We start from the raw sequence: 20709 nt of genomic DNA, 5'->3' as shown, positions 1-20709 counted from the left end.
CTGGCATTGGTGGCCGCGCACGTATGGCTTATCGCAGTTGAAGCACAGTCCCTAACGACGCGCTCAAGCATCTTGGCCGGCGTCAGGCGGCGAAACGGTGCCAGCGCCAGAGCCTGCTGCGGGGCAGGCAGTGGAGGTATGGTTGCGGCTGGGTCAAGAGCACGCGCCTGTGCAGCCGGTGCAGGTAGTGCCAATGGTTGGCGCTGAGGAGGCGAAGTGGTTTGCTGGACATGGACCAGCAAGGTAGCCGCAGCACGACACTCAAACGCCCGAGCCAGGTACATGGTCGTCTGAAGGTCCTGTGGCTCCCGCAACTCGACGTCGACCTTGATGTGCTTCGGTAAGCCGCCCACAAAGAGCACCTTCTGTGGGGCGAACAGATTGCGGGCTTGACACAATACCGCATTGAAGCGATCGGAGTAGTCCTGGACCGTAGACACAAAGGGCAATCGGGCTAGCTCAGACAGTCGGGTGCCACGAACTGCTGGCCCAAAACAAAGATTGCAGAGCTCCTTGATGTGTTCCTAGGTAGGCATGCCCTCGTCCTGCTCGAAGGCGTAGTACCATGTCTGGGCCGCACCCTGGAGATGGTAGGAGGCAAGCCAGGTACTGTTAGACGCCAAGGTGCGCTGGCCCCGGAAAAACTGGTCGCACTGGTTGAGCCAATGTAGTGGGTCGACGGAGCCATCATACGTCTGGAACTCAAGCTTGTAGAACCGCGGCGAGGGCAGCGCAGGAGCAGCAGCATGTGCTACATTCCCTAAAGCGTCCTCGTATGCCGAGGCTAGTGGCGCCATGTACGCTGATGCTGTCGGTGCCGGCTATAGGCTGCCGCCGTGGAACAGGGGCCCGTCAACACCACCGTACATGGTGCCGGATGCGTGCGGTCCCCCATGGTAGGCGATCGCCCCTGGGGCCGGCGCTGTGGGGACGGTGGGGCGCGGTGTCGACGAGTAGGCCGGCGCCGACGTTGGCTGGAGTGGCGCGGAGGGTCCCAGGACCCATTGGAATTTGTGATGGTGAACGCGGGAATGGGATTTGGTGGATTGGCAGCGGCGGTGGCGTTGTCACCTGTACCGAACCCGAGGGCATGGCGTCACTAGGCATCCCATATGGGTAGGTGATGAGCGGCACCGATGTGGTCAACGACAGTGGCAGAGGTGGAGGGGGTGGTGGCACAAGCTGCGGGGGCTGGATGACCAGCTGACCCTGGATGAGCGCCCGCAAGTGGCTGAGGTCGACGATGGCACTCGTCATCTCCTCCGGGGTGAAGACCGGTCGTGGCGCGCTAGTGGACGCCAGCAGCAGGGACGGCTGCACCACCAGGGCACCTGACGTGGCCGGCAGCACTGTGGTGTTGGAGGTGCCGGAATCGCCGGCGCAGAAGAGTTGGTGGCAGTAGCGGAGGTGTCCATGATCGGCAAGGTCTCTGATACCAGATTGATAGGATAGCGAGTCCTACCAGCTAGAGTTTGGAGGTTGTAGTGATGGATTGCCTGAGAGCGAGGAGGAGGACGGCGCTTGGGCGCGCTGGCTGTGTGCGAGGGAGAAGGGGCGGCGGCTAGGGTTAGGCTGAAAGTCTCCCGGCTCCTTAAAGGAAGCCGAGCAAATATGATTGCTCTTGCTTGATTATATCAATAGAGTTTACAGGTATTTATGTCCCTTCTACTTCACCTATTTTGCTAAACAACCTATCTGGGACTAATATAAATTGCAAATACAAAGATAAGTGAACTTATAAAGATAACTGGGTCGGGCTATCAGCCCATTAATCATGTCGGCCATAACAATGAGCTGCTCCTCGAGGAAGGGAGAGATGTCATGTGGGGCCGACAGCCACCTAGGGACATGCATGGCCAGCAGCTGCCTAGGGGCGCGCATGGGCAGCAGGAGCCTAAGGAGGCTTAGGCGGCTAAGTAATTTAGCAACTAAGGAGTGGTTGAGAGATTAGCGTTAAGGCTAGAATTTAATGCAGGGCTAGAATCAAGGAGACAGCCTCCTATATGTATCCAACACGATTGAAAATGAATTAAGCAAGAAGAAACCTACTCCTAATATCCCTGTTCTCTCTCTTAATCTCATCCCCTTCACCATAGGTCGACTAGGGCAACCTCCTAGTGCCATTACCCGCCTTGGCTATGAACTAAGGAGTCAAGGCCCTCCTACCTTGGGCACCAACGCCCTTGACACCACACAGACACATGTTATGTACAAAATCCTACCCAAGTATATCAATGGGAAATTACTAGCCATGAAAGCATCAAGATTAAAGAACACGCAAACATGAGCAGCGGGTATTAAGAGTCATTCAGTAAATATACTATGCAGAATTATTTTGCCCCATATGTCACACTGCGCATACCCAAGAAATCAATGGTTAGCTGCTTACCATGAAGTAATATACCAGAAGAGAAATACCAGAAGACAGCTCAGGCCATTCTGATTTCGAGGAAATTTTGAAAAGCCCAATGAAGTCAGCAAATGCTAGCGCAATATAGGGAAATTTCACAGGTAACTGGTAGAGATAAAGCAGAAGAATACTGAACACTGAGTATATCTCAAGTAACCTCCACCATCTTCACAAAACATTGAAAATAAAATTAAACAATAACACTAAATAGTACATTAACTATGATAATAAACCAATGTTCAGATTAAGGAGCTTACCGGAAAAGGCCAAGAAAGTTGCTTGTTAAGGACCAATCCACAAGGCCAATGCAGCTAAATACAAAGAATGGTAACGAAATCCATGAAGGATGGCTAATACTGACAACTAGCTGGGCAGCAGGCAGTAATAAGCAGCATGCTACCCGCAAATGGTAACCTGCAGAGAGTAAATGTTTTTCCATTGGAGAGTACAAAATAAATGAATTAGTACGCCAACAATTCTTATGGCAAACATATGTAAGGCATGCACAAACAGACATAGGGGATTAGGGTTCTACAACACAGCAAGTCAGAGATGGGGTTATTTTCAAAGATGAAATAATATCATTTCTCAATTATCTTTTTTTAAAATATAGCCTGCATAAATGTATTGGCCCTAAGGCCTCGTTTGGTTTCCTTTGGTAAAGTTTAACTCCTGTCACATCGAATGTTTGGACACATGCATTAAGTATTAAATATAGACTATTTATGAAACTAAAAACACAGCTAGAGAGTAATTTGTGAGACAAATCTTTTAAGTCTAGTTAGTCTTGGATACTAATTGCCAAATAAAACGAAAATGCTACAGTGCCTGTTAAACTTTAACACCCTCAACCAAACACCCCCTAACTCATTCACTTTTAAAATTTTAATATGATACAAGACACAATCTTGGTTTCTGTTGGTTACAATGGGATTGTTTAGGACACAAAAAAAAAAGTTAATGAAGCAGCAAGAAGCATTTCCTTAACAGGGACACAAGGTCATCTTGTCAATTTGTCTGTACACATAACCACAACTTTTATGCCATGAGAGAAAAAAATGGAGTATTCACAAATATGACAGAAAAAAATGGAGTAATAATTCATAAGTATACTATTTTTTGTGTCTAGTCCATGCTCATCCATATAGCTTAGCAAACAAACCTATTTGCTCAACCTCAAAAGAGAAGTTCAGCCAACAAGAAGATTGAAGCCTGCCTCCAAAGACTTCGACCAAAGCAAGGCCTGCAGCAGATAGCTGTAAGGCAAGAAAATAGATAACTGATGGTGATTCCCATGGCTGGCCCCTGCATTAACATCCATGATTAGTTGCAATCCAGAGGTGCCTGCATAGGAAGAATCTGCAAATAGGTGGACAGATGGAGATGTGCACATATGCAAGAATACAGAATCAGCAAAATGGACTGGTAAAACTTAAATACCTTGCTAAGCCCACCAGCTTCGCCCACCAAGAATGAGCCACAGACCATCCCTTACCCTCAACGTACCAGATTATATGAAACGTAACTTGTGCTAAAATAGCAAGCACTGAGTAAATAATCGTACACCACAACACAATGTGCAGCCTCCATGTGTGAAAACCTTTGAAATGAGCAAGAAAGGATAAATATAAATATTGTGTATGTAGTTTGCAATAATACAACTAGGAGAACCAATTTTTCATCTAAAAGTTGCAAGAGGAATCATTCCAAATTTAAAGGCCAAGTTATTGAGCTTCTTAGGTATATAAATACCAGTAAATAGGCATTTTACCTAATGAAAAGTTAGGAAATAAATGATCTCACATGATATGATGATGAAACATAGAAGTAATTTTCAAAATAAGGTGCTTTTTTCTGCAATTGTGCTCTCTTCTTCTTTCTCAAGACCTATAAGGCTTCTAAATTGGCAGTACAGAATCACCAATCCACCACAATATTAATCCTTATCAGCAATATTACTTACTAGTTACTACTACAAAAGATGCCTCCTCCTGAGACGATACCATCAAGAAGCTGTATACCCACAAATCATTTGTTCTTAAAATTTCTGCCACCTGATGTTGTCAAGCATAAGCACCTCTCACCATGTGCTTGGAACAGAACACAGTTTTGATTTGATACATGACAATAACATGCATTGACCACCACGTGATTTGCTTTGAGGGCTATACATGACACAATGAAGTATGTGCTAGAGTTTGCTGAAACAATAAATTTAATGGCATTGGTTCATGAATCATGGCTTAATCTACAAAAATGCTCTAGATTGGTTGTCAATGGTGGTAAGTCCTTGGTGTAAATATATATACAAAATGTCACAATTAAGGGAAACAGTGGAACTTTCAGTTTAGCAACATGAACTTATTTGTTCACTATGACCCAACAAAAACTGCAGTCTAGCTTTATCAATGAATATAGTTGGAACTTGAGGCATGCACAAAAAAAGTCTTAGTCATCACAAGCATACCTCTTCTTGGAACAGCAAATCGAATAGCAAAGAAGATGATCATATTAATAAGAGAAACCAAGCTCCAATCAAGTAAAGAAGCTGCAAAAACAAAGATGAGTCAGATAAAAAGGAACCATTATGGACAAGCTTGCAATTGTTATGCTACAATGCTAAACAGGGGTAACAAACAGACAAATACAAATGACATCAATCCAATGGAATAATCATCAGGAAGGTAGTCATGTATAAAGTAAAACCAGAACTTCAATGCTTCTGGTGAACATCAAAAGAACAAAGGGGTAGTATCACTACCAATCAGCCATCATCTTCACAAATACTGATTCCATGCTGAGCTTTTAGGCCACGAGTGTCAGCTGACCAAATAGTCTCATTAGTCGTTACCTTTCAGCAGGACAGACCACCTTTGCCAGATTCTACATAATTGTCTAGAGACTGGAGCCCAGAAATTCACGTACCAGGTCTACAGAGTACCCAGTCCACCAGACAGAAACCGTTACAACCTAGATAGTCCACACGAAATGGCCAAAGTACATCTATTACAAATCCATTTTAAAGGGCAGCTTTCTGTCTGTAGGATACATTGTGGTTCAACAAAGTAATGTTAGATGTCCTGCCACAGGTAGAAGCACCGGCGGAGCCTCCTGGAGGCAAAGCGGGGTCCTCTCCCCACCCCCCTCTCATTTTTTTGTGTACTGTCATGTCCTCTATTGTTCCACAAGATAGCTTATATTATTTTGAGAACCTAGTAGTATTCTTTGTACAAAGCCCAAAAATAGGTTGTTTTGTTGGTATGTTGTGTGCAAATACAAGACATTTGCAACAACAGCTTCTTGAAAAAAATCATACATTGATTTTGTTGAACAATTTAGCGCCCCCCTCCCCCCTCAGTCCCTTGATTAATCCCCATGCTCCACCACTGGGTACAAGGTATATGTCATGTTGGTTTAGCATGCCATACCAACAGATCCTTCTGTTCTCTCCGATAGGTACTGAGTTTTTGACCTTTGTGTGAACATCAGCATGTTGCCAATGGCTTTCTAGTCCTAGTATAAATTTTACCTTGTAACCTATTAATTGTGTCCTATCACTCTATCAGCATCAGGAATTAGCTGGTAATTGAGCACCCCAAACCCTCGAGCACACAACGCCACGACAGAAAACATTCACAACCGATAGACGCCAGTCTTAATGTAGGCATGTGAAACGTTTTAGAACATGAGTGCAAAACACTTGATAGATTGCCTACCAAAAGTATCACCAAGAAATTGATGGTGCTAAAACAGAGGAATTCTGTTCTCTCCAATAGGTACCGAGATTTTTTACCTTTGTATGAACATCAGCGTGCTGCCGATGGCTTTAAAGTCCTGTACAACTTTTCCGTTGTAACCTATTAACCGTGCCCTATCACTCTATCAGAGTCAGGAATTAGCGCCCCGAGCCCTCGAGCACGCTACGCAGCGACAGAAAACATTCTCAACACTATGAGGGTAGAATTCCTTCTAGCCAGCTAAAATCGACGCAAGGACCACGGCAACACCCCGCCCTAGTCGATGCAAGGCATTTTGCGACCATTCGGGTCCGACGGGGTTGGAGGAGGCGCACCTGCCAGGAGCAACAACGGCAGCAGTAAGCCGTCGACGCACCCGCCCGTCCGCCTGGCCATCGAGTGACGGCGGGGCAGCGGCTCTTGCTTTCGCTTCGACTTAGTCCGACCCGGCCGCCATCTCGGGAGCACACATGATCGAATCTACACCGCTGCTCGTCCTCCGCGCCGAGGGAGGAGAGATTGCGGCTGCGAGGAGAAGATCTCAATGGGAACGGGTGGGGTTCCTTCTCCGATCTCCGCTTCGCCGCTGCCGCAAAGTTTGGCTGTTTCACGTGACGGGCCGGACTGGGGCCTGCAGCTGCCTTGTAGCACTTTCGTTTGTATTTGACAAATATTATTCAATTATAGAGTAACTAGGCTCAAAAGATTCGTCTCGTCAATTCCGACCAAACTGTGCAATTAATTTTTATTTTTATCTATATTTAATACTTCATGCATACGTCTAAAGATTCGATGTGACGAGAAATCTGAAAAATTTTGTAAAATTTTTTGTGAACTAAACAAGGCCTTTGGCGTCAAGAGGATAAAAAAAAGCCCAAAAACACCTATATGAAAATGGATCAGATACGGACGGATATCATCGATATCATATTTGTTTTCATATTTCTGATTGGATTCGGATTTGAATACGGATAATGTCAACTATGTCGGATAATATAAGATTAGATGTCGACATTATGAATATACGATTTAAGTATTCCGATACGGATACATTATCGGATGTTGAATATTCGAACTCGGATACCGACAAATCTAAACCCGTCTAAACGAATTCGGTATCGAATACGATTGGAAAATATCCGTACTGTTTTCATCCCTACCTAGGAGCCCGTGCCACCCCACCAACACCATAAAAAAATTAGCATTTTGGATATTAAACATATCCATAAAAAATTGGCATTTTGTATTTTATCATTCTATAAGGCCTTATTTAGTTCGCAAAAACTTTTGGTTCAGGGACTGTAGCACTTTTGTTTTTATTTGATAAACATTGTCCAATCATGGAGTAACTATGCTCAAAAAATTCATCTCGCGGTTTACAGGCAAACTGTGTAATTTGTTTTTATTTTCATCTATATATAATGCTCTATTCATGTGCCGCAAGATTCGATGTGACAGGAAATTTTAAAAAATTTTAGGTATTTTTGGTGAACTGAATAAGACCTAAAATACTTGGCATTTTGTATTTTACATTACATGGAAAACAAAACACACCTTTAGTTCTCTTATATCGGACGAATACTAAATACGAGGACTAAATATGATTTGATTATAAAACTAATTATATAGATAAAAACTAATTTATCAGTCAAATTTGTTAAGCCTAATTAATATATCATCAGCACATGCTTAACCACATTGCCACATCATAGACTAATAGGTTTAATATATTTGCCTTGTAAATTAATCTTCATCCATACAAAGTGTCCGCCTAAACGGCCTAAACGGCTGATTAGACGGCCATTAAATGGTAAATGGTGGCAAACTGTTTTGTTTAGGGGGTAAACGGAAAATTAGATGGTTGACCGTTCAAACGGTGAAAAAACAGAAAAAAACGGCCTAAACGGAACGGTTGTAAACAGTATTAAACAGTCGTTGAGGCAACACCAAGTGAATCTAGTTGAATTTTACATCACCAATTTGTAAACTTAAATTTATTATATTTATATATACACTTGATTTGTTACATGCATAAATATGTATATTTGATTCTTCTAACGTGCATAAACATATATATATATATACACTAAAATAAATGATTTTTTAGTTGCATAAATATGTATAAATGTTATTAATTGATTTTACATAAAAAATATGCATATTTTTTGTAATATTGTGTAAAACCGTTTAGACCATTTTAATCCGTTTAGACCATTTTAATCCGTTTAAACACCGTTTAAATGCTAAATGAAGGGTGACCACTGTTTATCGTTTAGCTTTACAATTAGTTTTGTAATTAGTCTATATTTAATACTTCAAATTAGTGTCCAAATCTCTGATGTGACAGGACTAAACTTAGTTGGAGGTATCAATCACCTCCAAATTAAGGATGAAAACAGAATAGAAATATCTTGTAATGAACCACATCGTTTTCTATATTTATCTCGAACGAATTTGTATTTCCGGATAAATTCGCTCGGTTCAAAATTCGGAATACCAAATTCGAAAATAGAATGATAATTGTTTAGACGTTTTTATGACTGTTTTCTATTTTTCTACATTTTATTCGAAATATATTGTATTGCAAATACAGTTCAAAAAAATTAGAAAAGAAGTCCCATTCTAGACATCCGAGCCCAATTCTCACGTTTGGTCGTCTGCTCGACTTATCCCTTGCACTTCGCCTCTCTCTATTGTTGGCACTTCTTATATCTTATAATTATAAACATAATTTTTATAAATAAAATAAATAGAAAGATATGGCTTTTATCTAACCTTTCCACAAGCTTTGTAGTAAATATCAATTTCAGGTATGACACGTGGAAAGACGCAAAAGGCACGAGAAAGCGCACTTCAAGAAAGCATTTTTAGAAAAGGCGCAAATCAAGATTAAATGGAAAAGTCCACCAAAACACTGAACTAGATCCATCCGTAACTACGGGAAGGATCAGAGCCCAGAGACAAACCGACCACGCGAAGGCGGTGGCCAAGGGGGCCCACCAGTGGTGCGGCCGCACCTTGGTGCGGGCGCACCCCCCGTGGCAGCAACTCGGTCCCACCTTTTTCACGCGGTTGCATGGTGGCATGCATAGGACGGTTTTACCTACTACCAAATTTAGATCGCCCCAAACCGTCTTATGGAGCTATAAATTGAGACCCCCACTCCTCCATTTAAAATATATCAAGATACAAGAAAATAGAAGGAGTGGTGCTTTATTTTTCCATTAGTTTAGCTCCAGCTATTCTAGACTTAGGCTAGAGAGAGAGGCAAGAGTTGAAGTGTAGAAGCGAGGTCGAAGCAAGTTCTACTCTAGGGTGGACGAAGTGCCGGACGTGTCGGCTCTCGCTCCTTCTTGAACCTCTACATTCATTCTTACTATTTGAAGTAAGAGGTTTGTGTTACATTTCAGTTTTGATTCATTAAGTGAATTACTTTCATAAAGCTATTTGCTTGTGGGATCGTCGCTCGTTCTTAGAATGGGTGCTCTAGTAAGAGGACTCCTGATAAAGACGGATAATCCTACGCACCGCTAGAGCGGATAATCCTACGCATCGCTAGAGCAGTAGTCACTTTCATAGACGTGGTGTCTATGTTGTGGGCTACCTTCGTATGTGGTACGGCTTTCGGACAGAGGGGTACGTGTCAGTGTAGTGACAGCATGTGGCATCCGTAGTAATCCCCCACGATCAGTCGTAGCGTAGTGCTGATACTGGGATCGCCTAGTTACCTAGGGCTCTCAGTGGGCCTGAAGCAAGCAAGTAGTGGGAAGGTCTTTCCACTTAGTGGTTCATCACTTTAGTGTATCCTCTCAGCCGTGTTCTCCTCCCTTCTATCTTCTAGGGTGATTAGTTTAGAGTCTAAGTGACGTTTTGCCGTTCCCTGTGGATAAATACGATACCCTAAATACTTCTGGGTGAAGTGCTACAATGGTACTTCCGTGCGCTTGCGGATTTCTCTGCTGTCGCTAAGAAGCGCCAACATCTATCCACCGCACACACCCGTACCGATAAGTACACTGGCGAAATAGATTGAAGATCTAGCTGATAAACTATCGCCTCGCGCATGAGTGGTGTCTTCGTCAGACCCCCTCTTTATGATTCAATACCTCCCAATCTACCTCACAGACTCACATAGAAACTGGTTGAACAATCTTTGGGAAGACTCCATAAAACCATGAGTAGACCTTGAGAAAGACTTCTGCAACCACTGCGAGGGAGCTTACACTAAGCCTGACACCTCGTGGGACCTCCTAGGATTCAAACGCAAGATGGACGAGGGCATCCATGACTACACCAATCGCTTCACATAGCACAAGAATAAGCTCAAGGACATCCTTGATGCTAGCATCGTCACCCCCTTCACCGTAGGCCTAAACAGCAAGGCCCTCATTCGAGATATTGAGCAAAGGATAAACATCAGTCTCTGGGAGATGTTCGCCTTAGCCCATGAGGGCACCAATGGCATAGACTGGTTCAACACCAGCAATGGCAAATACAAGTCACGACTTGCCAACAACACGGGCCAATATTTACCTACAAAGAAATACTAGAAGCGTAGAGGCGAGCTTGCGGCAAACACAGAGAAGCATGAAGGCAGTGCAAACAAGGCCACGAAGCCCATGGCAAGTTTGACAAGATCATGAACAGGTCATGCCAAAACCAGGGCTTCCTAGTGAACCACTTAGCCAAGTGTTGATGGTCACTAACAACAATTATAAACCGTCAACATAACGTACATATCTACTTAATTCCATCACCAAACATAGGAATATGGGTTTAAAAAAATAAATTTCATAAGTTTTGGTAAATATGTGTTTTCAAAAGGGTTTATCTAGAAAACCATTAAGGGAGACCTACTCATCAAAGTAAATCACATTTATCTGCGACGACACCGACTCGGGAGAACTCTAGAACACTCCAAAAGGCAAGCCACTGAAGTAAAGCCTAATTGGTTGACATGTGGGGCTAGCAAGCCCCACTATTAGGGCGAGCGACGTATGGGGTCCACAGGTTAGCCCTCCTCGCTACATCGGTTCTCCACCGCCTTGAAGGTAGAAATCTCCATTTCTATGACAAATTTCTTAATGACAGATCCGAAATCGTCATAAAAGATCACTTTCTATGATGAAAATTCCCATTTCATCATAGGTGAGTGGTGATGATCCTACAACCCTCTAATTCTGTGATGAAATCAGGCATCATCACAAAAACCATCATAGAAGATGGTAGGATTTCATCATAGATAACTCACATTACTCATCTGTGACAATCTTCTTTAGAATTGTGACAAACATGTCATTGTCATTGAACTAATTACACTTCTAGAATGAACAATATTTGATCTGTAACAAATGCCTTCATCTTACATCTCCATACAATACTTTCTCCATTCGATGTGTACCTATGGGACCTATAGTTACTCATCCATGACACTTGCAATTCATCATAGAACTCTTCACTCAGTCCTTTCTCTATGTGTTGGGACCCTCTCCATCCAACATGTGTTTGTGGGACCTGGAATTAATTAACCTACTAACCAAGGCGGTTGCTAGGCTGGTAGCCCGGCCTCGATTAATAAAGGCGAGCCACCGGCGCACTGCCTCTGACAGCAAAATCCAAATGCCTCATAAAAAATTTTGTAGTAGTGGTAATTCATCATAGAAGTCTCTGCTTGATTTGTTCTATACCGTGGGATCCTTCTCCATCTGATGTGTACTTGTGGAACCTATAGTTACTCTTCTATGACGCTTTCAATTCATTATAAAAGTCTCCGCTCGATCCTTTCTTCATGCAACGAGTACATGCGTGTCGACGAAAGCTGGTCGGCAGTACCTTGGGGTATACCCGCGGTAGTAGTTTATCGGCAGACAGGTGCACAAGCTACAAACTTGATGGTGACGCAAGACACAGACAAGGATTTTATCTAGGTTCAGCCACCGTGTGGGCGTAATACCTACGTCCTGCGTCTGATTGTATTGACCTGAGATGTGTCAAATTGTGTTGAGTTGTTTTAGGTGGGTCCCTTACCTCTCTTGATATAGTCTAGAGGGCAGGGTTACAGATCTAGAAACTAATCCTAGTCGGTTACAATTGCCATAGATGATGCGATATCAATTCCTATTCTAACTGACTAGAATCTTGCTTGATCTCCACGTCTTGTTTCCTTACACGAAACTCCAGGCAGTTGGATCAAGCTTCGAGCTATCTCATAATGGACCAAGTCTCCTAGGCTAAGTGTAGCCATAAGGGTATAGGGGTTTATACCTCCACAGCTAGTCCTTGAGCTCCATGTATTATGGTGTAACACACCGTCTTGAGCTTCTTCGATCAGTGAGGCTCGACGTCTTCGACTAGCAAGAAAGTCGCCCGAACAGTTGCACCGGTGTTTTAACCAACTCAAAAGACAGTTGATCAATGTCGACATCGAAGAAGCAGGTTGTTTGAATAATGCATGGTGCTCTTAACCAAAAAAGATTTCTTTTCTGGTGAAGTGTCCCACTTTACTTTTCTGAAAAAAGAAAGACTTTTCAAAAAGTAAGCAAATTCACCGCAAGGTGAAGTGTGCCCACTTAGTCTTCGAGTCTGGTAGTAGGTGACGTAGGCACATGGTGCCACGGTCTAAAAAGAAAAGTCTTAATAGAAGATCTAATACTGAGATGCATCGCCAGATGCATCGTACCGATGTAGTCTCCGAGCCTTGTAACAAGGTCTAAAAAATTAATACCACCCCTCAATTATATGCAAAGTCGATTTATATGTAACCGATAATCTCTGCCAGATTCATGAATAGACTAGTCAACCAGTCCCCGAGCATACTGTGCTCGGTGGTCGGTGTAGTCTCTAGATTCATAAACAGTCGACCAGTCCCCGAGCATACCGTGCTCAGTGGTCGGTGCAGTCCCCAGATTCATAAACAGATTGGTCGACCAGTCCTCGAGCATACCATGATCGATGGTCGGTGCAGTCCCCAGATTCATAAGCAGACTGGTTGACCAGTCCCCGAGCATACCATGCTCGGTGGTCGGTGCAGTCCCCAGATTCATAAACAAACTGGTCGACCAGTCCCTGAGCATACCATGCTCGGTGGTCGGTATAGTCCTCAGCTCTTGGATGAGTCTGCCCAAACTTCTTATCCTCAATAAATCGTTTATTTAAATCTGGAAAATATCATATCCCTTCATTAATTGGTGACATGACGAGGCGTCTGGCCATCTCATCAGTTCGAAGCGTGAAAAGGGATGCCCTCTGACAGCATAGCCGCTCATCACGTGGACCGAGAAAGGAAAACCATTAAACATTAAAAATCCGCTAAATTTACTGCAACATAGATTGAAAATCGAAACGTCGTTTCCGCCGCAAAAACTGTGCATTTCCCCAGGAGTCGGGAAGTGGAGGTGGTGGTGCTGCTGTTATAAAGAGCCAAAAGGTGTAATGCTAAAACTTCACCCAGCAGTTGCACGCTAGCCGCCTGCCTTCGTCTTCCTCACTACCTCCAAACACATCAGATCCAGTCCAAAGCTTTCTTGCACAGAAATGGCCAAGAGTGACTCCAAGAAGAGGGTTGAGATGATGGCGAAAGAGTGGAAGAAATCCCGGTGCACCACCAGGTCCCTCAACGACCTCGTCGAGATGGGACTGCTACATAACCAAGAACTTGGCGGCTGGAGGGCACCGGAGGGAGAAAGCTACCCAGATCCCCAAGCCAGTGAGATCGTAGTTTTCAAAGATTTCTTTAAGAGGGGCTTTGGGGTGCCGGTGCATCCCTTTCTTCAGGGTCTGCTTCTCTTCTACGAGATCGGGATTTGCAATCTACACCCAAACTCGATTCTTCTGGTGGCGACGTTTATTCACCTTTGCGAGGCTTTTGTGGGGATTGAGCCACATTTTGATTTGTTTTGATATTTGTTTTGTTTGAGGAAGAAAGGAGCGGTTGGAGGCTCCAAGATTGCAGGTGGAGTATACCTAAATCTTCGCGACGGTATGAAGAACCGCTACCTCAGCTGTCCCTGGAACACATCCTTGACTGAATGGTACAGGAGATGGTTCTACATCAGGGAGGAGCCTGGCAGCACAACGTTTTGCGACGTTGGATACGTGCCAGTGAAAAGAGCCAGCTGGACGGAGTGACTAGAGTACACCGGCTAGGTTGAAGAGCTGATGAGTCTGATCGACTAGTCGTGGCTGGACGGGCCTGGTGTGGTCGGCAACTTCCTCAGCCGACGAGTCATGCCATGCCGGAGGAGAGTGCATTTGGTGTACAAGTACCAGGGAAGCCAGGACTCGACCAGGATGCACCAGGACAACTTGGAGAAGCCCGAGATCCAACAAAGAATCAACGAGTTGTTCAACCTGGCGGAAAACAACTTTGTGCGTAGCGATAATCGCATGCACGCGTATAAGCTGGGTCGACCAGCTCCCAAGGTAAAGCTTTACCCAACTTGTAATGTTTGTTAATCATCAATTTCTTCCCCTGAGATCTTTTCACCCTTGTCTTGCAGATCGGAGATATTGACCGGGCGTCGGTGTATGTGTCACTAGCGCCCGGTATGGACCACCCGGCGGGGGTAGACCCACCCATGGATAATGCTACGCGGTGTTACCAATACACCAGCAGCGACGACGAGGATCGTCGACCAGCTCCGACCAACGACGATAGAGTCGCTGGCAAGCGACCGATGGCCAGAGAGCTTTCCCGAGCAGGGGCTGCGCCGGTCGAATCGACCTAAGGGCCCTCAACCGGATAAGGCTCGGCTTCGGGCGCCCGAGCACCAAAGCGTCGACGACTCCTTCGAGTCATTGATGATGACGATGAAGAAGAAGAGGCGGCCCCGACCTTAGTCCGCAAGCCGCGCAGCCACCCGGATGTGGCCCCGCAGTAAGTGGTCGGACTGCCGGAGACCCGCCCACTGCCCATGCCCCTACCAAGCAAGCGTGCCCAGACAAGGTTGAAGCAGCGACGACAACTGGCCATGCCAGGCGGAGGGTCTTCACGGCGTCGCACAGGAGCTCCAACCTGTAAGTAAAGAGAAAAAACATGTACACTTTTCATGTAGTCTGGATTCTAGTGTGTTATACTTATATGGAATTTTGCAGCGCCGCCTCGGATGTTGACCCCAGCACCATTTTGGGCTCGGGGCCAACTGAACCAGCCACCATGGGGCAGACCACCGTGGGGCAAGCTGCCACAGAGCAGCCCATTGCGCAACCCGCTACTACCCCGACGATCGAAGAAATCGCTAGGCACCCAACCTGGGAGGGGACTTCCCCGACCAGGGATGAGAGCGCTGCGGCCGCTCCCCCACCGAGCAGTGGGGCAGGGGAGGAGAACAGAGCTCCATCGCCTGCTCGGGTGAGGAAACCACTAGGCTGGCCACGAAGAAATCGCCGAGGTCGAAGAGGCGGAGAGGGTGGAACGGGCCGCCAAACGGCTTGTTAACGAGGTTAAGGTAAGCGACCTCGCATTTTTAGGAGATACGCAAGCCTATCATGGACATACTTATATGCGTTTGAAATCCACAGGACGCAATGAAAATGGCAAAGTATTGTAAAAGATGCTTTGACCATATTGAAGGGGTTGTGGCCAAAAATAAGGCCCTGACATCGGAGGTGGACCGCCTTTGGTTAGAGGCCGAGAAGGATGCCAAGGAGAAGGCTGCTCAAGAGGAGTGCATGCTGGACCTGACTCGATGACTAGCCGACAAGGACCACAAGAAGAAGAATAAGGCTGGGTGTTGGAACCAGTCATGATGCACAGTATGCTGAGTTCTTTAGGTATAACAGTTACTGCTGCAGGTCTGAAGGAGGAAATAGAGCACCTCCAGAAGGAGAAGGACCAGCTCGACCAGGAGCGCGCTCGCATGCTGGAGAACGAGCAGAAGGTCGGAGAGGAGCTAAGGACGAGAAACCGGGAGCTGACTGGTAAGACCAGTTTTGATGCAGCAACTGTAAATTCTTTTATTTTCATAGCTTGATATTGACTGCTCCCTTTTTTAAACCTTGTCGTAGTGCTCAAGGCCAACATGAAGAAGCATATGGAGGACCTGGTCAAGGACCGGGACTCGTGGAAAGGCAATTGCATTCAGATCTGGAAAGGAGTAGCCCCGGTGCTAGATCTGATGAGTCTGGAGCTCCCCGAAGACCAGCCCCGCGCACAGAGGCGAATCCCAGTTGAGAAAGCACAACATGCGTGGGGTTGGCTTTAGCAGTTCGTCAAGGACACTCGGGAGTACGCCAGATCCCATGTCCTGAGCATGGTACGTGCTCTCTAACCCCTGATTGATCTTTCTCGCCTAGAAGGAGGGTACCCCAAGGAGGTTGGTCCAAAGGAGGCGGATGACCTTCGGGTCAGTCTATTGGACTTGTCGTCGACGGTGATTGGTGACGTCAACCTCTGCGGGACGTCTACTCCTCCTAGTCAACCGGGTTCAGAGAGGTTGACCAGGGAGTGGTTGGAGGCGTCTGCTATGGGGGATGGGCGATCAGCACCTTGAAGGGTCGAGATGGCGGAATAGAGAGGGGTGAATAGTCCTTTCTAAAACTTATTACGCTGGCTAACCGAAATAAGTGCGGAATTAAAACTATCAGTCTAGCCTGGACTATACCCCTCTATCTAAGTTCTCTAGCACCTTGTAAAAGATCCTAAACAAGCAAACAAGGTGCTACCTTAGCAAGAGCTCGCCTAACCGATTCTAGGAGCAAGGTCACACAAACCTATGCCACTAGTACTTTGCAAACTGGGGAGCTCCTACACAACTAGTAAGCAAAAGCACAAAGCTCCTAAGCTCACTAGCAATGCTCAATAACAAGGCAACCAATGCCAAATTAGAGAGCGCAAAATACTTAGCTACACAAACTAAGCAATGTGACTAACAAGGTTACACAAACCAAATTAGTCACGCAAAGGAACTACTTTTAACTACACAAGCAAGAAGGTAACTAGCAAGCTACACAAGCTAACTAATTAAAAGAGCAACTACACAAGCACAAATATATGAATGTAAATACAAGCTTGTGTTAGGGACTTGCAAACCAACGGGAAGAACAAAGTTGACATGATGGTTTTCTCCCGAGGTTCACTTGGTTGCCACCAAGCTACGTCCCCGTTGTGTCGACCAACACTTAGTGGTTCAGCGGCTAAGAGGTGTTACACGAACCTCGTCCCCACTAGGACACCGCAAGAACCTACCCACAAGTGAGGTAGCTCAATGACACGCACGATCCAATAGAGTTGCTCTTCGCGATCCCCGTGGGGTGAGCACCGTACCCCCCACAATCTCTTTTCCGGAGCACCGCTCAATCTCCTTGCGTGCTTCAACAGAGTCACAAGCCACCAAGCCGTCTAGGAGATGGCAACCTCCAAGAGTAACAAGCACCACCGGCTTGCAACACGAACACCTAGTGCCACTCTTATGCAATCTCTCAATGCAACGCACTAGAATCACTCACTCGCTATTGATTCACACTCTTGCAAGCACAAGTGAGTTAGAGGCTTTCCTAACACTCCCCAAGCATGGACACTAAGTCCCAAGGGTGCTCGGCACCAGCTAAGGCCGGTCACCACTTCTATTTATAGCCCTAAGGGCTAAACTAGCCGTTGCCCCTTCACTGGGCAAAACATGTGGGCACTAGACGCGCTGCCGGGAGCCACCGGACGCTCAACCCCAGCGTCCGGTGCTCAGACAACAGCCACGTGTTGCTATCCGTTTGAACTCGACCATTGCCGCCAACAGCAAGCACACGCTCGCGCCTGACATAGCACCACCGGACGCTCTGCTGGTTCACACCGGACGCGTCCAGTGCTCACCGGACTCATGCGCAGAGAGCTCCGCAAACCTGCAGGGTCACCGGACGCTAAGCACGGTAGCATCCGGTGCTCACCGGACCCATGCGCAGAGTGGTTCGCAAAATGCCCGCACACCGGACGCTTAGCACCGGACTCACTCCGGTGCGTCTGGTGCGCTGTGCTTCCTCTAGTCAGACCCGACAGTACACCGGACGGTAATGGCTAGCGTCCGGTGTCTCCGCGCAGTGCGTCCGGTGAGTGTTTCTCAGTGAGAAACACTCATGTGACTTCTCCAAATTTCCCACCGACACAATAGAAATTATACACTTAATTTTCTTAAAGGAGTTAGCCTCTCAACTTGCCACGCCACTCGATCCTAACACGCATGCAAAGTTAGATCGCTCAAGTGGCACTAGATGACTGATATACAAACAAGTTTGCCCCTCTTGATAGTACGGCCATCTATCCTAAATCCAATCATAAACTTCTCTACACACCTATGACTGGTGAAATGGAAATGCCCCTAGGTTATACCTTTGACTTGCGCTTTCCATTTTATCTCCTCCAATGTTGATGCAACACATGCACCAATCAATCACAAAATGATATGATCCACTTCATATCATCACATGACCGTATTGGTTCATCGATCTTGACCTCACTTGCTCTTCACCATTGCCTCGGTCCATTGGCGCCAAGTTTTGCTCAAGCTTCACCGTCACACGCGGTCCCTCGCTTCAAAACCTCCGACTTGCCCTTCACTCTTGCAACCGGTCCATCGAGCTAAGCCTCATCTTGATCTTCTCCACCTTGGTCACATGACTCCATGTCATGTCTCATGTGCAATGAGCTCTTCCATCATCACATCATCACCTGTGGACTAATCTCCTGTGTATCTCACATAAACACTTTTAGTCCACCTAAGTTGTCACTCAATTACCAAAACCAAACAAGGACCTTTCAATCTCCCCCTTTTTGGTAATTGAAGACAACTCTACAAAGATATGGAATTCAAGCTTTTTCAAGCTAGCATTTCACACAAGTGTAAATTGCTAACTTGATTAGATTTTATGCTACTTATCCAACATTTAAGCTCTATGTCAAGAATTGGATAAGCACCATAAAACCTTACTAAGTGCTAAGGTGTATAGAATAAACCTTTGTAGCTCAATACCAACATCGATAGCATTTGAAGCTTTCAAGGTACACCATCCTTAGCACCATGAGTAGCTAGACAACAAAAACACTAGAAACCCTGTGTGTGGGGGTATAAACCCCTCTACCCTTACGGCTAGACTTGGGCCAGGAGACTTGGCCCATCACGAGACAGTTCGAGGCTTGATCCAACTTCTCAGAGTTTCACGCAAGGAAACAAGACGTGGAGATCAAGCCAGATTCTAGTCGGTTAGAATAGGAATTGATATCGTATTATCTATAGCAATTGTAACCGACTAGGATTAGTTTCCAGATCTGTAACCCTGCCCTCTGGACTATATAAAGAGGGGCAAGGGACCCCTCATAGACAACTCAACTCAACACAATTCGATCCACAGCAATACAATCAGACACATGACATAGGTATTATGCCCACACGGTGGCCGAACCTGGATAAAAACCTTGTCTGTGTCTTGCGTCAACATCAAGTTCGTAGCTTGCGCACCTGTTTGCCGATAAACTACTACCGTGGGTATACCCCAAGGTAGACTACCGACTAGCTTTTGTCGACAGTGGCGCGCCAGGTAGGGGGAGTGCGTACAGCTTCCCAGACAAACAAGATGGTCATCATCCCAGCTTCTGCTGCCATGGCTGAAGGTCTCACGTTCACCGTCGGCCAGATCACTTGGACGACTCACGGTGGTGGCCTTACGACCACGACTCTAGAAGAAACTCAAAACCGATCTGGGGCAGCAGAGGCGATGACCCAGATCACGCCCACCACGATCACTACGACTCCGAGGGCCTGACCTCCGCTCCCTCGCTACAAGGGAAAACGAGTCGACAACTCGGACCTTCTTGAAGCCATCGATCGCGCTGACCACAAGCTTCTTGAAGTCTCCAACCTGGTGGATTCGATTCCATGCAAGCTTGATCTAGCACCAGTACCGAGTTTTTTCAATTCCCATCGACCAACTCGTGCCACCATGCATGAACGACTGTGGACGTCCTTCACGATAACGTCAATCACCAGGGGGTGGATTGTCAAGCTCAAGACAGCCTCACCAGAAGAGAACTTTCCTCATGGTCTGAGCAACGCGGCCGATGAGGTCTCACGGCATACTAAATCCCTATTCGGGAAGATGGGATTGTCGCCGGAGCAAACCAGGCGAACAGCTCATCACTTTGTCAATATGGTATCCATCCGCTCTCTGCTAGAAGACAAGGCCACCAGTACAAACTCTAGCACAGGGTCTGTCCCTACCGAGGTTTTACACCCCGAGGACGAAGACTACGACTTAGATCTGCCACCCTACCCCCCGGGTTTTTCCTGTTTTCCAGTCTTTCCACCTCGACGAGGAGATCTGGTCTTCAGCGTCAGCAATGATGAACCAGTTGTCGACGGTGAAACCGACGAACAAAGACAGTAGCGCGAACAGTGCAACACCGATCGTGCTCAGCGACGAGCAGATGAGGAGAGGCAATTAATCCCAAACAACCTTGATGATGCTTTCGACATGGTTGGAAATCAGCAAGTGTTCAAGATACCAAGTGCCAACGTGGCCGTCGCCATGGCAAATCTCGATCGACTTCCAGATACTCTAGAATATTAGGACGTTCGAACC

General features: G+C 46.1%; 1 protein-coding gene across 4 annotated transcripts in view; it reads right to left on the bottom strand.

Annotated features, from left to right (window-relative positions):
• Positions 1-6771, bottom strand: part of LOC8069573 (piezo-type mechanosensitive ion channel homolog) — a 62589-nt gene extending 55818 nt beyond the window's left edge. For all 4 annotated transcript variants that reach the window (XR_002450837.1, XR_002450838.1, XR_002450839.1 and 1 more), the window contains exons 1-6: positions 6483-6771; positions 4878-4958; positions 3851-4010; positions 3573-3715; positions 2668-2824; positions 2390-2576 (exon numbers count right to left, since the gene is read on the bottom strand). Coding sequence is in view for 1 of the 4 variants with exons in the window: in XM_021455505.1 (XP_021311180.1) it covers positions 2390-2576; positions 2668-2824; positions 3573-3715; positions 3851-4010; positions 4878-4958; positions 6483-6543 (789 nt within the window). In the remaining 3 variants the exon portion in view is untranslated. The remainder of the gene's footprint in view (positions 1-2389; positions 2577-2667; positions 2825-3572; positions 3716-3850; positions 4011-4877; positions 4959-6482) is intronic.

Source organism: Sorghum bicolor, chromosome 3, assembly GCF_000003195.3.
Source record: "Sorghum bicolor cultivar BTx623 chromosome 3, Sorghum_bicolor_NCBIv3, whole genome shotgun sequence".
Lineage (NCBI taxonomy): Eukaryota > Viridiplantae > Streptophyta > Magnoliopsida > Poales > Poaceae > Sorghum > Sorghum bicolor.
The sequence above is the reverse complement of the archived record's forward strand: the minus strand, read 5'-3'. Positions and strand labels throughout refer to the sequence as shown.